This window comes from Erythrolamprus reginae, chromosome 2 (assembly GCF_031021105.1).
Source record: "Erythrolamprus reginae isolate rEryReg1 chromosome 2, rEryReg1.hap1, whole genome shotgun sequence".
Lineage (NCBI taxonomy): Eukaryota > Metazoa > Chordata > Lepidosauria > Squamata > Dipsadidae > Erythrolamprus > Erythrolamprus reginae.
Window position 1 is genome coordinate 209,103,807 of NC_091951.1, and position 17,649 is coordinate 209,121,455.

A 17,649-nucleotide genomic window follows, 5' to 3' on the forward strand; every position below is an offset into this window, starting at 1 on the left:
CCTGGGCAATTAAATGGTCCAATTCAGCATCCACCTTAGACTGAAGGATGAGAGGCACCTGACGGGGTTTGAGGTGAACAGGAGGAACAGACGGATCTAAGTTAAAAGTGACAGGGGAACCCTTGTACCAACCCAGTTTACCATCAAAATCCTCAGGAAATTGTTTAGCCAATTGTGAAAATGACCCGCCTTCCCCCACTGTGTTAATGCCGGTAACAGAAAGGCCCAAAGGAGTAAATCAGTCTAACCCAAGTAAGCTTTTAAATGGTCCATCGACCACAATAAGGGGCAGCCTCCCTGAAAATGCCTTATAACGAACTGGAAACCGCCCCTGCCCAATAACCTAAATTGCGGTCCCTTGGTAATCATGAAGATTCGTAGGGCAGACATACAGATCATGTTTAGACAAGCGAGGAAAACAGCGCTTTGCTGTGCTCCATGAGACTAGCAAATAAGCCGAGCCCATGTCCACCTGCATCAGGCAGGTTTCAGAGCCCAATCTTATGGTGAGTTCAATCTTCTCAGAAGGCGAGGCCGATGTCTGGTGGATGACAGTGGCAGCAGGCTTGCCGGTCCAGAAAATGGCGTTGCAATCAAAACAGTGTGATGCAACATCATGGGACGGCCAACGAAGAGACATCAGGGCCCGATCATGTGACAAAAATGAAGAGGACAACACAGATGACGAAGGAGGTTGATGGCGAAATCTACAAACCCTTGCCAAATGGCCTCGGTTACCACAGCGATGGCAAATTGCGTCTTTAAAGGAGCAATTTGCATGGAAATGATCACCACCACAGCCGCGGCACGGAGTAGGAGGAGGGCGAGGCCAATCCCTTGGCAGCTCCCTAGTAGGGGCCGTGGAGAGGTGGCAAACATCTTCCAGGGTGAGAGCCCATTCCAAATCCTGGGGAAGACAGGAGATTTTGGAGCTGGAGCATGAAGACGTGGCGCTTACAGGGGAGTCCATGGCCGCCAAAGACTGCACAGACAATTCAAACGCCCGGGCCTCCGCCAAAGCTGACTTGAAAGTGAGCTCTTGTATGGAAACAAACGGTGCTTTAGGCGGCCATCCCATACCCCCAAAACTAGGTGATCTAGGAGGTAGTCTTCCAAATTCTTAAATTCACAGTAAAGTGTTGCGCGACGCAGCACAGCCACAAATTCATTAATTGTCTCCCCCTCATTTTCGCCATTATGGAAAAACTTATAACGGCATGCACAATGGGAGGGGACTGGAGCATAATGGTCCTGGAGGGTTGATAAAAATTCCAGCCATGGAACATCATGGCAGTCTCGAACGTTTCAGTCCCACAAAAACCCAGGATGTAGGATCGCTTGAGGTCACCCGAGACCTCTGTATACCCGTTCGAAATCAAGAAACAATCAAAATGGGCAACATACAAATCCCAGGTTTTCCCTTGAGGGTTAAAAGGGGGAAAAGTCAATTGCATGGACATCTTGCCTTGCAGGGACTTGCACTTCCAGGAAAAGGATGAATAAGTCATGTGGAGCAGTCCGGACCCCTTGTTGCCAATAATATGTCGGAAGAACACCCAGGAGGCAAGCAGCAGTAAATGGAGGTTTATTGAACAGTAGGCAACAGAACAGAAAACCCCTTTTGACAGGTTATTTATACTCACAACTAACTGACAGAACAACTAATCAAATAACAGTAACGATCCCGCCAAAACAAAGCTCCCCAACAACAACCAATGGCTTAAGGAGAAGGTTTACCCAATCAGGTCCCAGGGGATACATAACATGTGGTAATTCTTCAATAACTGGGACGCCTATTCCTTATGACATCAGGAACGGGGGGGAAGCTGCCTAACTGCCTGTTGATGGCAGAAGGTAGGATAATGAATGGAGAAGGGAGAAGGCTAACTGCTTGTTGTAAAAGGTATAACAGGAATTAATGAGAAAGAATTAGAGTTACTCACCGACTCCTTTTGTACGTGGGTCCAGTTCAATAATAGTCACAATCTCTTTCCATACCCCTTCAGGCTGTTACAGAAAAAGATACCAGAACAATCTCTTATAGGAGCCTCATTGCAAATAAAAATATAATGCATGACAGCAACAAGTACTTCATAAGAACAATTACAAAATACAAAGACTCCCCTGTAGCATCTCTTACAAATGTAGTAAAATATTTAGTAATAGAATTGGTGCTTGGATGCAAAATAGGAAAAGACTTAGGTCAGCCTCATATCTCCTCTATAGCCAAATCAGCATTGCCCTCTATTCTGGGTTAATTTCTAATTAGTAATCCACCTGTCTACCATCAACTCTTAATGGATCCTGGCACTCTTGCTGAATATCCTGGAAGCTACGAGATTCTTTATTTCTTCCTCACTCAAGACATTCTTACTGTACTGCCTCCTATGCTTTTTTCCTCCCCAATAATCGTTGCTATATGTGGTCTGAGTAGCCTGCCTCTCACAGAGTGATATTCCACATATTTGATGAAGTTTAGATGATGAAAGCATGCCCAGTGTTTAAAATGTTGCAATGCTGATGGGACTTTTGTGGCACAAGAGCAACACTCTTCATCATCTAGAAACAGCTTAACAATGAAGTCAGCCTGGTACTATTTGAGCATAGCCTAACTTGAGTGACTTCCAGATAAGTTAGACTTGCGTGCGGTAATTGTGAATATTGGAATCTGTTTTGGAATTTATTGTCATAGCACATACTTTGGTAAGAGTCCCCAAGGGCCTCCCCCCCACACACACACACACATACATGTGACCAGAAATATCTAAACAACAGGAAGCAAAAGTATCCAAAAGTATTTTTCTCCAAAAGTAATTGAAATTCATGGGGGTTCTGGTTTTCTCCTTTTTTTCTTTAATTTTTTTTATTATTACTACTATTTCTATACAAAATACAATCCTATGCCACTCCATTCAACAGTCTTTTCTATTCTGCAACATTAAATACTGTTTGCATTATTATTATTATTATTATTATTATTATTATTATTATTATTATTATTTTATTATTTATTAGATTTGTATGTCGCCCCTCTCCGCAGACTCGGGGCGGCTCACAGCAGTGATAAAAACAATATACAGTAACAAATCTAATATTAAAGTTTAAAATAACAATTTTGCATTAAAAAGCCTAAAAACCCCAGTATATAAAAAAGCATACACACAAACATATCATACATACAGCTACATAGGCATGGGGCGATGTCTCAGTTCCCCCATGCCTGACGGCAGAGGTGGGTTTTAAGAAGTTTACGAAAGGCAAGGAGGGTGGGGGCAGTCCTGATCTCTGGGGGGAGCTGGTTCCAGAGGGTTGGGGCCACCACAGAGAATGCTCTTCCCCTGAGTCCCATCAGATGACATTGTTTAGTCGACAGGACCTGGAGAAGGCCAACTCTGTAGGACCTAACCAGCCGCTGGGATTCGTGCGGCAGAAGGCAGTCTCACAGATATCCTGGTCCGGTGCCATGAAGGGCTTTATAGGTCACAACCAACACTTTGAATTGTGACCGGAAACTGATCGGCAACCAATGCAGACTAAGGAGTGTTGGAGTAACATGGGCATTCCCAAGGAAGCCCATGATTGCTCTCGCAACTGCATTCTGCATGATCTGAAGTTTCCGAACACTTTTCAAAGGTAGCCCCATGTAGAGAGCATTACAGTAGTCAAACCTCGAGGTGATGAGGGCATGAGTGACTGTGAGCAGTGACTCCCGGTCCAAATAGGGCTGCAACTGGTGCACCAGGCAAACCTGGGCAAACGCCCCCCTCACCACAGCTGAAAGATGTTTCTCTAATGTGAGCTGTGGATCGAGGAGGACGCCCAAGTTGTGGACCCTCTCTGAGGGGGTCAGTAATTCCCCTCCCTGGGTGATGGACGGACAGATAGAATTGTCCTTGGGAGGCAAAACATCCAGCTGACCATGCCCACCTTGGTCATGACCACCCTAGCCCACCAAGGTCAAACACAATTCTGAAGCGGCCCTCAGTGAAATCAGATTTGACACCGCAGGTTTACAACATCTGCCAAACTTCCTTGGATAAAGAACTGCAAGAATGGCTTCCTATGGACAAATAAGTTTGCAAGAATAGGTAGTTCTTGACTTACAATCAGAATTGAGCCCAAAATTTCTGTTGTTAAGTGAGACATCTGATAAGTGACTTTTGCCCCATTTTACAACTTTTCTTGCCACTGTTACTAAGCGAATCACTGTAGTTGTTAATTTAGTAACATGATAGTTAAGTGAATCTGTTTTTTCCATTGACTTTGCTTATCAAAAGGTCACAAATGGTGATCACATGACCCTGGGAAACTGCAACCATCATAAGTAATTGCCAAGCATCACATGATCAGGGGATGCTGCAACAGTCATAAGTGTGAAAATGGTCATAACTCACTTTTTGCAATACCATTGTAACTTCAAATAGTTACCAAATGAACTGTTCTAAGTTCAGGATTACTTGTACCAAAAACTAGCAGATCACAACTTGCAATACTAATGGCAGCTAATGTTGCATTGCATTTTTATTATACTCATTCTTCAGTATGAATTATTTTTGAAGGGACTTATCTGCACTCACTTCCTAGTGATTGGCAGTTATTTTCACATTTGTTTGCAACCACGGATCTCCAATTTTCTGCCCACAAACTTCATTTTGAAAAGCACCCAGCTAGCATATTGTTGTTAATCTGGTTCTCACTAGCTGAGATCTATCCATCCATATCCAGCTTCAGCTGTTGTGCATAGATGAGTTTGAATGGATTCTATGGCTTTGAAAAGGCTGGTTTGATATGTCTCTTCTCAGAATCCAATAGCGTGGTTATTTTTTAAAAAAAATTTGTGGTGAGCAAACATTTTATGGGTTAAGACAAAGATGTCATTCCATTCCAGTCCAAGGATAGAAGGGGAAATGCATGACTACCCTGGCAATACATAATACAATGCATAAGCTCCCTGTGCTTTCACCACCTCCACACATGTGCATGGCCTCCCATGCATGCGCTTTAGTCATGCGCACACATCCATGCATGCACCAGGCCTTGAAAATGTGGCTAAACAGGACAGCATTAGGTCCTGCAGTTGGCACTACCAGTTCACTCAAACCAGTCCAAACCGGCTGAATATCACCTCTGCCCTTGTCTTGTGCTCAGGAAGACAGACCAGCCCAGGGAACTCCTAAATTAATCTGACTAGTCATCCAGCATACTTTTTTTTCCTTTTTGGCATATTGCTGTTGTTGTGGACAATTTTATCCATTTGGTCATATCTCCCAGCCATCCACAAATGTAAAGTGTAATCATTTCATGTGGCAGGAATTTTTTTAAAATTACAGCTGGGGGAGGAATTGGAAGAGATGAGGGAGAAAAACTGGACTAAAAGAATCCTGGATGCAACACTGAGCATATTTGCCTTGCAAGAAGGAACTCCCCAAACAGTGAGCTCTGCCCCCATTCTGCCATTTCCAAAGCAACCAAATTTTGACATGAGAAGATTCTAGGAATTTTCAAAAGACAATCAGAACAACTATAGTACAAGATGAATAACAAACAAGACCAATTCTTCTCAAATAATGAGGCGTGTTACCCCCCCCCCCCCCGGAGGGTGCGGAGCAATGCCAGGGGGACACGTTTGACCCCGGGAAACATGTGTGGTCCCTCTCAATTGATTCCCCAGACAGGGAGCGTTTTCTTAGTTGCATGCTACTCTGAGCCCGGAAGAGATGGTGGTCAGGTGTGGTGGGGTGGCTGCATGGGTTCTTGTTGTTCTCAGCGGGCACCACGGTAGCCATGAAAAGCATGGTGAACTTCCTGCTGGACAAGGAGGAGCTGGGTAAAAGATTTGAACAGCACTCTAAAGCCTCCTTCCAAACCATTCGCTGTGAGTGTCTGGCAGAGGTGGAACTTATGGGCCAGGCTGGCAACCCCAAAGCATTGGCTTGGTTAAGCTGACCTGGCCCCATGTCAAAAGAGGGCCGTAACCACGGTAGCCTATGCCTGCCTAACCAAAAACAGGCTCCACTGAGTTCAGTGTGACTTACTCCCCAGACAATAGTTTGCTTGTAGCTTATAATAAGCAAAATAATAAATATTAACACTAAAATTCCATTGGGGCCTAGATTGGAGAGTTGGGGGGCATGAAATGTTTACTTCTTCCTATGGGTGACGTAACAGAAAATAATTGAGAAGCACTGAACTAGACCATTTCAACCATGGTAGATATGTCATTTTGTGTTGTTACAATTAAGTTTTGAGGCCAAAAAGCCTTTTTGTTGCAATGGATAAAGGGTGCATTCATTAATAAAATTATGATAAATAGGCTTTATCTGCAGCAATCTCTGGTTATTGTCTCTCTTTTCCAAGAGACATAATGTAAAGCTACTTGTTACTTACTACAACTTTCAGCTTCTTCCTCACACCATCTGCTGCCAACTCTCCACGGACACTTGCTCTGACCTCAATATCATGCAATCCTTGCTGCAATGGGACTATCACAAAAGGTACTGCCATGGAGGACAGAGCTTTAATAGTGAACTGCTTTTGGTATCTTTGACTTTCTGTGGAAGCACTGCAGAAAGCTGGATTGTACAACAGTTCCACTCGTACCTAATTGGGGATGAAAAAAAGCAGATGAGCTACAAGGCAGGTTCGGCCATAAGAATCATTTAAAATCCAGCTTTCCCACAGATGACACAAACACATTTCCCATTAAATCTGTTCCTGCACCAGCAAATCATTGTGATACATGGAAGGAAAGACAGAAGAGGGGTACACATAGAGCACACATACACACACATCGTATCATGCAATTTATTCTTCCTGTCCCTTCTTCATAGATTGATAGAAAATAGGACTGTGTGAATAATTCAGTACATATGCAAATAAGGCCACCCAAATACCTGAGCCCCTTAAGAGCACTTCTCAATAGAAAAAACAAATGGAGCAGAGATGATGATCTAAACCCAGAGTTTCTTAAGGTGTGATCTGTGGAGGGGTCCTCTAAAAACCCTCACAGGGTTTTAAATATCAGAATTATTTGCCAGGCAATAAAGGTATTTGCAAACATTGAAAATAATGTTACTCTTCTCATTATTATACTATTTCTTCACTAAAAATATTCTATTGGTTGATATGTGATGGATTTAATATTATTATTTTTATATTATTCAATAAATGAATATTCTACAAATGCATCAATTTCAATTTTTAATATGGTAAAGATTGATAAATATAGGAGTAAAAGCTGTTCATGCTCCATAATGTTCAAAATTGGGAAGGGGTCCTGACAACAAAAAAATTAAGCAACTCTGATCCAAAGAGCCTTAGCCACCATTGCCTCCATCAATGGCTTGGATTTGGAAATACATAAAGTTTGCCTGCCAAAGAACTGATAGCAACACAAGCCACATTTCCTAATTTCTAAACTCATAGTCCCAAAACTTACATAAATATCCACTTCAGCGTAGTTGTACACAATAGCTCGAATCTCCACCTGCTCATTCTTCACTACTGAATACGGCAGTCGAAGGTCAACGAAGAAGTCGTTCACGACTGTTATTTCATAAGGTTCAGCCACACAGATCCCTACAAGTAAGGCCAATGGCAAAGTCCCCCCCCCCAAAAAAAGTTAATTCTACTTTAATTCTTAGATGCTTTTTATATCTCCCAATTTTAGCTCCATCGTTCATAATTCTTTACCTTTGGTAGGTGAAATGCTCACAGCCAGCACCTCCCAAGTTGTGATGGAATCTCTCAGAAAAAAAGTCAGTGTCTTGCTTGAAATCCTAGGGACAAAATGAAATATGTTATGTCAGTGGTTCTCAACCTGTGGTCCCCAGACCCGGGGTGTGTGGAGGTGGGGGTGCAATATCATCACAGGAGGTCCACAAAGGATTGAAGAAATGTTATGATTTAAATATTGAGTTACATCTTGAGGGTCCTGGCCACAAAAGGTATTTAAAGAGGGCCATGGTGAAGAAAAGGCTGAGAACCACTGTATTGCATCATTACTATACAGAGCTATTACAGTGTGCACTTGGAAGCTCATGTCAGGTAGACAACTCCTGCAGCTACCAATCATATGGTGGCCTTCCTTCTAAAAGGATCTGAGAATCAATGAGAAATACAAATAAGTTCCTAAAATAAGCTGTCATCAACTCTTTCCTCCTTTAACTTCTAGGTTTATGACAGTAGGATTTCATAATAAAATACTCTTTTTGAAAGCAATCTACCATAATATTGAAAGTAGATATGACAATGCAATTCGATTGCTGCTGGATAAATAATCCCCAAATGCTTATTCGTAACTTTGAAATCAAGTTCAAGGTGACTCACTGCCACATTTCCTTCACCTGCATTTCCTTCAAAGTTCTACTGATAGCCCTGTGATGGGAGACGATGCACAACAAACTGATCTAGCCCCAATGGCAAGAGCTGAAAAGCAACTTTCTCCACAACTACCATTCCCTGGTAGTGTCCATATAGTAGAACCCAGAGGTGGGCATCACATACCATAACAATGGTTCGCCCAGTACTGGAAATGCGTGTATGCGCCATCTGCATACACATGCAACATTACAAAACATTGGAATTTGCACTCACGAACCATTCTCACATGTGTGTAGCATAAAAAAACCACAGGAATTCATTCATGTATGTGGTCCACACGTATGCGGCATCAAAAAACACAGTGATATAGGATGGGATTGTGCCCAGGCCAGACCCACCTGCAGGTCGCAACTACTGGTTCACCCAAACCTGTCCATACCGGAAGCAGCCCACCACTGGTAGAACCCAAGAGGAAAGATGCTGTTGCCACTAATGGGGTCAACATATATCCCCTTTTCCATATGTCAACGTATATCCCTTTTTGGCTGAAATTATTCCACCCCCCCCCCCAATTGACCTAGGTCCTTTGATCTTGGCTGATAACTCTGGATCAACTTGGCTAAAATTAATTTATTAAAATTCATGGCTTTTCACAAGACAATGTGAGTTTAAGCAGGGTGTATCAAGCCTCAAACAATCAATTATGGATGCAGAAAGACAAATACATTTGTCAGCCCTGCTGACAAATTGATTTTGTTAAAGCAGCCACTTTTTAGAAACATAGAAGACTGATGGCAGAAAAAGACCTCATGGTCCATCTAGTCTGCCGTTATACTATTTCCTGTATTTTATCTTACAATGGATATATGTTTATCCCGGCATGTTTAAATTCAGTTACTGTGGATTTACCAACCATGTTTGCTGGAAGTTTGTTCCAAGGATCTACTACTCTTTCAGTAAAATAATATTTTCTCATGTTGCCTTTGATCTTTCCCCCAACTAACTTCAGATTGTGTCCCCTTGTTCTTGTGTTCACTTTCCTATTAAAAACACTTCCCTCCTGAACCTTATTTAACCCTTTAACATATTTAAATGTTTCGATCATGTCCCCCCTTTTCCTTCTGTCCTCCAGATTGAGTTCATTAAGTCTTTCCTGATATGTTTTATACTTAAGACCTTCCACCATTCTTGTAGCCCGTCTTTGGACCCGTTCAATTTTGTCAATATCTTTTTGTAGGTGAGGTCTCCAGAACTGAACACAGTACTCCAAATGTGGTCTCACCAGTGCTCTATATAAGGGGATCACAATCTCCCTCTTCCTGCTTGTTATACCTCTAGCTATGCAGCCAAGCATCCTACTTGCCTTTCCTACCGCCCTACCACACTGCTCACCCATTTTGAGACTGTCAGAAATCACTACCCCTAAATCCTTCTCTTCTGAAGTTTTTGCTAACACAGAACTGCCAATGCAATACTCAGATTGAGGATTCCTTTTCCCCAAGTGCATTATTTTACATTTGGAAACATTAAACTGCAGTTTCCATTGCTTTGACCATTTATCTAGTAAAGCTAAATCATTTACCATATTACAGACCCCTCCAGGAATATCAACCCTATTGCACACTTTAGAGTCATCGGCAAATAGGCAAACCTTCCCTACCAAACCTTCCCCTATGTCACTCACAAACATATTAAAAAGAATAGGACCCAGAACAGACCCTTGTGGCACACCGCTTGTAATCTGTCTCTGCTCAGAATACTCGCCATTAACAATAACTCTCTGATGTCTATGCTTCAGCCAGCTTGAAATCCACTGAACTATCCAGGGATTAAGTCCAATCTTCACTAATTTATCTATCAGCTCTTTATGTGGAACCGTATCAAAGGCTTTGCTGAAGTCCAGATAGGCAATATCCACAGCACCACCTTGATCCAACACCTTTGTGACATAGTCAAAGAACTCAATGAAATTAGTCTGACACGATTTGCCTTCAGTAAAGCCATGCTGATTTGGGTCCAATAAGTTATTGTTTTTTAGATGCTGATTTATCCTCTTTTTGAGTAGAGTCTCCATCATTTTAACTACAACTGATGTCAAGCTAACTGGCCTGTAGTTACCAGCTTCTTCTCTACTGCCCTTCTTGTGAATAGGCACAACACTGGCCATTCTCCAATCCTCAGGAACATCTCCTGTTAACAGGGATTGGTTAAACAAATCAGTCAGGGGTGTAGCAATGACAGATCTGAGTTCTTTAAGAACTCTGGGGTGGATGCCTTATTTATCTTTAATCGTTTAAGTTCTTCTAAGACACCGGCTTCTAAGATCACTGGAGCTGAATCCGTACAGCTGGAAGCCATGCTATATCCCTCTATAGTATTATTTTGTAAGGTGTCTTTTGAGAAAACTGAACAGAAGTAGCTATTGAAATGGTCAGCGATCTCCTTATTCCCATCAATGCATGTATTATTCCCGGTACTAAGCTTTGTGATGCTGCAGTTTTTCTTCTTCCTATCACTAATATATCTGAAGAAGGTTTTATCCCCCTTCTTTACACATTTTGCAATTTCTTCCTCTTTTGAGGCCTCCTTCTGTCTCATTTTATACACCTCTCTATCAGCTATACTTCCAGACTCTTTATACCTCCTATAGGCAGCCTTTTTTTCATTGACTATACATCATTGCTAAACCATAGCGGTTTCTTCTTCCTTTTACCTTTAGTTATTTGCTTTACATAAAGTCTTGTGGCTTTTAAGATGGCCTTTTTTAATACAGTCCACTGGGTGCTCGCTCCTGCCATTTTATCCCTCCCCTTTAATTCATTATTTAAATATTCCCCCATTGCATTAAAATTTGTTTTTCTGAAATCCAATACTTTGGTTGCAGTATAGGATTGCTCACAATCAGTTTTTACATCAAACCACAAACATAGATGGTCACTGCAACCTACATTTTCTCCCACCTTGATCTCTGAAACCCTTTTTCTTTTTTAAACCAGCAAGATATTATAAAACTAAATCTTCTAAATAAATTAAATATTGAAAAATGTAAATGTTAATGATGTAAAAAAGATGTTGAGACTCTAGAAAGAGTGCAGAGAAGAGCAACAAAGATAATTAGAGGACTGAAGAACAGCTGCAGGAACTGGATATGTCTAATTTATGAAAAGGAGGACTAGGGTAGACATGATAGCAGTGTTCCAATATCTCAGGGGCCACCACAAAGAAGAGGGAGTCAGGTGCGTCTCCAAAGAACCTGAGGGTAGAACAAGAAGCAATGGGTGGAAACTAATCAAAAAGAGAAGCAACCTAGAACTAAGGAGAAATTTCCTGACAGTTAGAACAAGTAATCGGTGGAATAACTTGCCTCCAGAAGTTGTGAATGCTTCAACACTGGAGGTTTTTAAGAAGATATTGGATAACCATCTGTCTGAAGTGGTGTAGGGTTTCCTGCCTAAGCAGAGAGCTGGACTAGAAGACCTCCAAGGTCCCTTCCAACTCTGTTATTCTATTATTAATTGTAATTAATCATCATTTCTACCTTTTCAAAATGGAATTATTGTCATTGGCCATAATAAAGAACAGTGATTAACAGGTAGCTTTCATCTTCATAGGAGGGTGGAAAATAAACCTCAGGTTTCATGCAAGACCTGTTCTGAGGCTGTCCTCTTGGAAGAGACACCATCTTCCCCATTTCTGTATACATTTTATAATCATTACATTTTCATTTCAACTGAAAAGTGGGATAATATAAACAGCAGAATTCTAATACCCTTGAATGTTAGGCTGCTCGGGCAGGTTCTCTGTTAGCCACAACCAACTCTCAGGAAAATAAGACTTTGTGAAAATGATGTCTTCTCCAAAGAATTCATCTTCAAAATCATCTGGAAAACAGAAAGCAAGTTGGTATAAAGTACTGTTTTTTAATAATACTTTATTAAATAAGCCACAGTTAATTAGATTTATTTTCAAAAATAGCAAAATAGTAGGCAACTCTGTGATTTTGGTAATCAAACTATACAGTCCCTGGCTTGCTATTCTGATAGAAGTACTGAACATGAAAACTGGCACAATGGTTCAACATTTCTTTCTTGAAAACTGAAGCTATTCAGAATGAGGCATTCTGTTGGGCAACAGGTACTGTTTCCATCATATAATTAAATGTAGTAGCAAGGACATGATAATAGGGAGGGAGACACGCTCCATGTCCACAGCACTTGGCTAGCTGGCTGGCAGGTGGAAGATAACGGCGGGGCAGATCTTGCAGGGTGGGAGTCATCCACCAAGCCTTCTCCTTGGTCACTGGGGCCAAGAGAAAGAAGGGGGAGTGTGATGAAGTGCGCCCCACCCCTGCCAAGTGCCAACTACAACAGCCCAGGAGGGGAATGGCCCAGCAGAAGTGCCCCCATTGGGGAGTTGGCATGGTCCGGCTCTCACAGCAGAACACTGTTCATCACTTTTGAGCCACACTGTTTTCTGTTTCCTATGCTTTCCCCGGAAAGCGATGGCTGGGGCCATGAGTGGGGAGCAGAGGCATCAGGGCTGCTTCTCTCCCTCTGCGAGCTGGGCCTGGAGGAGCATGGAGAGTTGCAGGTGAGCACCAGAGTGTCAGAAGATACACTCCGACATTGCCGCAACATATGTTTCCAGTGTGCGCTCCTTTGTCCCGAAGTAGGGTTGAATGGGGGGAAGGGAGCAGGGAGAGGATAGTGTCAAGCCACTGCAGAAGTTGGTGATAAACAAACAGCTTGCCACATTATCTATAGAATACCTGAACTTGGGAGGGGGGGAATAATAGGAGGAAACAGATGTAACCACCGGGGCCGGAAGTGAGGATAGGACGGCCAGGTTGGCACAATCTGACTGGACAATGTGACAAGTTTCTGGGTGGGGGACAAAGGATGTGAACTTTCAACTGAGTGGGAAACTCAGATTCAGTTTTCCCTGTGTAGGTGCCAGAATGGCTCCAGAAATAAATTGGAGCTTTGAGGAATACTTTGACTCGGAGTCTGATTTAGTTCGGATGTTATCGGGACCCTTGACATCTTTAACCAAAATCTCATAAATTCTCACCCAGCTACCTTTAGCAGGCACTAGGAAGGGGAACTGAGTCCCCACATTCGACCCAGCGGTGGTGTAAAACTCAGAAAAAAGAAAAAACTGGAAGAGAAAGAGCAAACTGCTGGGGAACTCCCGGTCCTCCACAATCACTCCCAGGAATTCACAGCTGCCAGAAAGGAATGGAAATGGCAGGAATTTATGCTCACATCACTCTGAAAGTGAAACAATCCAGCTGAGGTTGACCATAAGGTTAATCGTGGGTTGGATTAACCCTATATCACAGCCAAAGTTCTCCTTTCCACAGAGGCACCAGGGCCCCTTATCGAGTTGGGGCACCTGTTCTTCCCACATGAAGGCAAGTGGAATACTAGGGGGCCTCCCCACTGGGGTGGATCCTACTTGGACAACCCAATATCACCTCCAAAGCCAGCTGATCTCCCAGGCCTGGGAGCAGCGCCATTATAGCAAGCCATCTCAGGATGGGTTTTCTTCCCTGGCGTGGGGTGGGCACAGAGCCAGTGGAGCCTGGGATACCCCCTGCAACCAAGCATTGCACTATGGATGGGGCCAGCACAGCAGATCCCTGCAATGTCAGATCTAGGCGATCCCACCCCTCCACCAGCATACGGGCCTCTCCCTGCAGATTTGGCTGCATGGGACCTAGGCCAATAGAGTCAACAGGGAGGGAGGCAAGTTGGAGCCCCCCCATCAGGCTTCCACTTTATCAGCCACACTGGGCCACCTCTCACTTCCAGGAAAAGGGCCCCAAGACCACGAGAATTGACGCTGCAGTCAGAAGAGTCTCCTGAAGATGACCCGGTGGTGGTGAGTGAAGCAGTTCACCATTCCTCATAAAGACAAAGAATAAAGTGCCTGAAATGGGAAATGTAGATGTCATAATAGATACGGGTTGCTCGCAGTGCCTAATCAGCAAGGTGGTAGTGGAAAAACTAGGAATCCGTACCAGGACCTTAATAAGCCCCATCTGGTTCCAATAGCTGGATGGATTGAGCCCATAGAGTTAAGGATGGGCTGACATCATGAAAGACTTTGTTACATAGTAACCCCAAAGATGTCAGAGGCCATCATCCTGGACCTATTGTGGCTAGACAAGTGGACACCCACCATAAGCTGGAGAATATATACCAGAAATTAACCATGCATATCGGTCCAACACTCTAAGCGACCAAAAGCCCCCAAAAGGGCTAAGGCCTGGGGTGCTGACATCAGGGCTGCCATCAGGAATTTTGGGGCCCCATATAGCCTAAGTGTCTGCCCCCCCCCCCGCCATTTTAAAACTACTGCCCCCAAATCCCGTGCCATGCCCACCATGGCCACACACCCTGGGCAAGCCCTCCCCCGGCCCTCTGAGATCAAACACAGCCCTGATGTGGCCCTCAATGAAATTGAGTTTGACACCCCTGGCCTAGAGGCTAAATCCTATGAACAAGGCCTAAGAGAACGAGTATGTTTAGCTCAACAAATAGAAAACTGAGGGGGAATATAATAGTAGTTTCCCAATCTTTAAAGGGCTGCCACAGAGCAGATGGCATCTATTTATTCTCCATGCCACCTGAAGGTAGTACAAGAAGCAACCTCACCAAGAGGAAATGCAATCTGGAAATAAGGAAAAACTTGGGACTGGGCGGCATAAATATGTAAATATGTAAATATGTAAATATGTAAATATGTAAATATGTAAATATGTAAATATGTAAATATGTAAATATGTAAATATGTAAATATGTAAATATGTAAATATGTAAATATGTAAATATGTAAATATGTAAATATGTAAATATGTAAATATGTAAATATGTAAATATGTAAATATGTAAATATGTAAATATGTAAATATGTAAATATGTAAATATGTAAATATGTAAATATGTAAATATGTAAATATGTAACTATATAACTATATAAATATATAAATATATAAATATATAAATATATAAATATATAAATATAAAAATACATCCCTTCTTTTTTATTAAAAGAAATTAATAATTAAAAAAGCCAAAATCCATTACTATTAAAACTAAAACAACCAGCAAAACTATTAATAAAAACAGGTGAGGGCTGGGGGATTTTTCTGTTACTATTTAAGTGCTTTTACCATATGCTTTAAATCAAGAGTCACCTCTCTCTTTCCTGTCATTCTCTGCCTCAATCATTTTCTCGTTTCTCTTTTTTCTCCCCTTTATTCTATCATTTCTCTCTCTCTCTTTCTTCCACTCTCTCTCTCTTCCTTCCTCTCATCTCTCTTTCTTTCTCTTTCTCTATCTTGCTTTCTTCCTCTCTCTCACTCTCTTCCTCTCTCATCTCTTTCTTTCTCTCTCTTTCTTTCTTCCTCTCTCTCACTCCCTTCCTCTCTCATCTCTCATCTCTTTCTTTCTCTTTCTCTATCTTGCTTTCTTCCTCTCTCTCACTCTCTTCCTTTCTCTCTCATCTTTCTTTCTTTCTTTCTCTCTTTCTCTATCTTGCTTTCTTCCCCTCTCTCTCTCTTCCTTCCTCTCTCATCTCTCTCTCTTTTTCTTTCTTTCTCTTTCTCTCTCTCCCCCTCTTTCTCTATCTCTCCCCCTCTTGCTCTCTCTCTCTTTTTCTCACTTTCTCTTTTTTTCTTTCTCTCACTCTTTCTCTCTCTCGTTCTCTCTCTTGCTATCTCTTTCTCTCCCCCCTCTGTCTCTCTCTCTTTCTCACTTTCGCTCTATCTTGCTCTGTCGCTCTCACTCTCTCTCGTTCTCCGGACGCTGGCGAAAGTGATTTTCAATGTCCCTGCCAGCCCGCCCAGAACATTCAAATTAAGGGGGGGGCAAGCCGGCGGAGGAGAAAGAGAGGCGGATTGGGTGGGTGGGCGGGTATGCGGGGGGCAGTGTGAGTAGCCAGGGGCGCGAGGGGGCTAGAGGCGTGGGGGGGCTGGGGGCGGCCGCGGCATGCGCGCCCTTGGAAAAGGGTGTGCGGGGCCGGGGGGGCATTTTGGGGTGCGCTGGCTAAGGCGTGCGCAGCCTACAGCTACAGGGAACGCCCCAGCCACCCAGGCCTCGTTCCCCAACGCCGCCACCCCGAAGGGGCTCCTACCTTCGCCGCGCGCTTCAAGAGAGGCCCGGTACTGCGCCTGTGCCACCGGGAGGCTTGAGTAAGCCATCACCAGCCCCTGTTAAAAATATGGGCTTTAAATCACCTAAAGGCCCTTTTCTTTAGTTTTCCCTCTTCTTTCAACCAAGCCCTCCTGCAACCTTGCATATGGAAGAGTCCAAAGGACAGTTCCTGTGTATGTGCCTTGTTTAGGGCCTTTGGGCAGGGAAAGGGATTGGGGTGTGCTTGAGAAAGATAATGGCCCCAGTCCAGCCACCAATTCATTTCTAGCTGAGAGGCATGGCCACTTCTCATGGCGCTTCTTGTTCTGCACTGACCCTGGACAACGTCTTCCAGGATCAGAGCTCCCCTTGGCCTTTGAATGGCATGCCAGGGGGAGGAGGGGGACACTCCTAAAAACTACTGGGTAAATCAAGGAGAAACCCAATTTGTTTCACTTATTTTGTATGTAAATATAATCAAAATTTATTTATTTATTTATTAGATTTGTATGCCGCCCCTTTCCGTAGACTCGGGGCGGCTCACAACACAATTAAAAACACAATACAATTCTTCTTCAACAAAATTCTCCCCCTCTCATAACAGGCAATGGTAATAATAGGAGAAGAACTTTTGGAGGCTTTCAGTGTTTATTCCCAAGGCTTCTGTGAACGGAATGCTCTTCGAAGGCTTCCAGTTCAGCACCTGCATGCAGAAAATTTCTTTGGCCCCTAAATTTGGCCCCTTTCACTGAAAGTTTTACTTTGTATATATATATTTTTTAGAATAAAGCAAATAATTGATTATATCACCAAACAGGAAAGGCAGAATTTTTTAAAATTTTGAATGTGGTGTTTTTCAGGTTATATTTATAAACCCATAACCTGTGCTTTAAGATTACTAGAGAGTTTAACACAGATGGGCCCCTACGGGAACGGTCAGGAATGCAGTTCCGGTAGCAAAATTTGGAGCTCCACCCCAGAGCACCCAATTTGCACTGAAAGATGTTTAAACAAAACACATAAGCCATGCCCACAGTGTGTTAGTAAAAATTTTAGTAGCCCATCACTGGTTAAACACATTTATTCTTAGCTTTCTCCTGAAATAAAAGATGTTCCGGATGTTCTGCTATTGTTTTTTGTGGTCCTGGTAATTTACAACTTGCAAAAAAGGCACTGGAGCATGGATGTC

At 42.9% G+C, this 17,649-nt stretch overlaps 1 protein-coding gene across 3 annotated transcripts in view; it reads right to left on the reverse strand.

The window, feature by feature from the left end:
• Window positions 1–17,649, reverse strand: part of LOC139161888 (A.superbus venom factor 1-like) — a 150,699-nt gene that overhangs the window by 63,675 nt on the left and 69,375 nt on the right. For all 3 annotated transcript variants that reach the window (XM_070741584.1, XM_070741585.1, XM_070741586.1), the window contains 5 exons: window positions 12,092–12,203; window positions 7,693–7,778; window positions 7,439–7,578; window positions 6,388–6,600; window positions 1,944–2,007 (listed from right to left, as the gene is read on the reverse strand). In XM_070741584.1, the coding sequence (XP_070597685.1) occupies window positions 1,944–2,007; window positions 6,388–6,600; window positions 7,439–7,578; window positions 7,693–7,778; window positions 12,092–12,203 (615 nt within the window). The remainder of the gene's footprint in view (window positions 1–1,943; window positions 2,008–6,387; window positions 6,601–7,438; window positions 7,579–7,692; window positions 7,779–12,091; window positions 12,204–17,649) is intronic.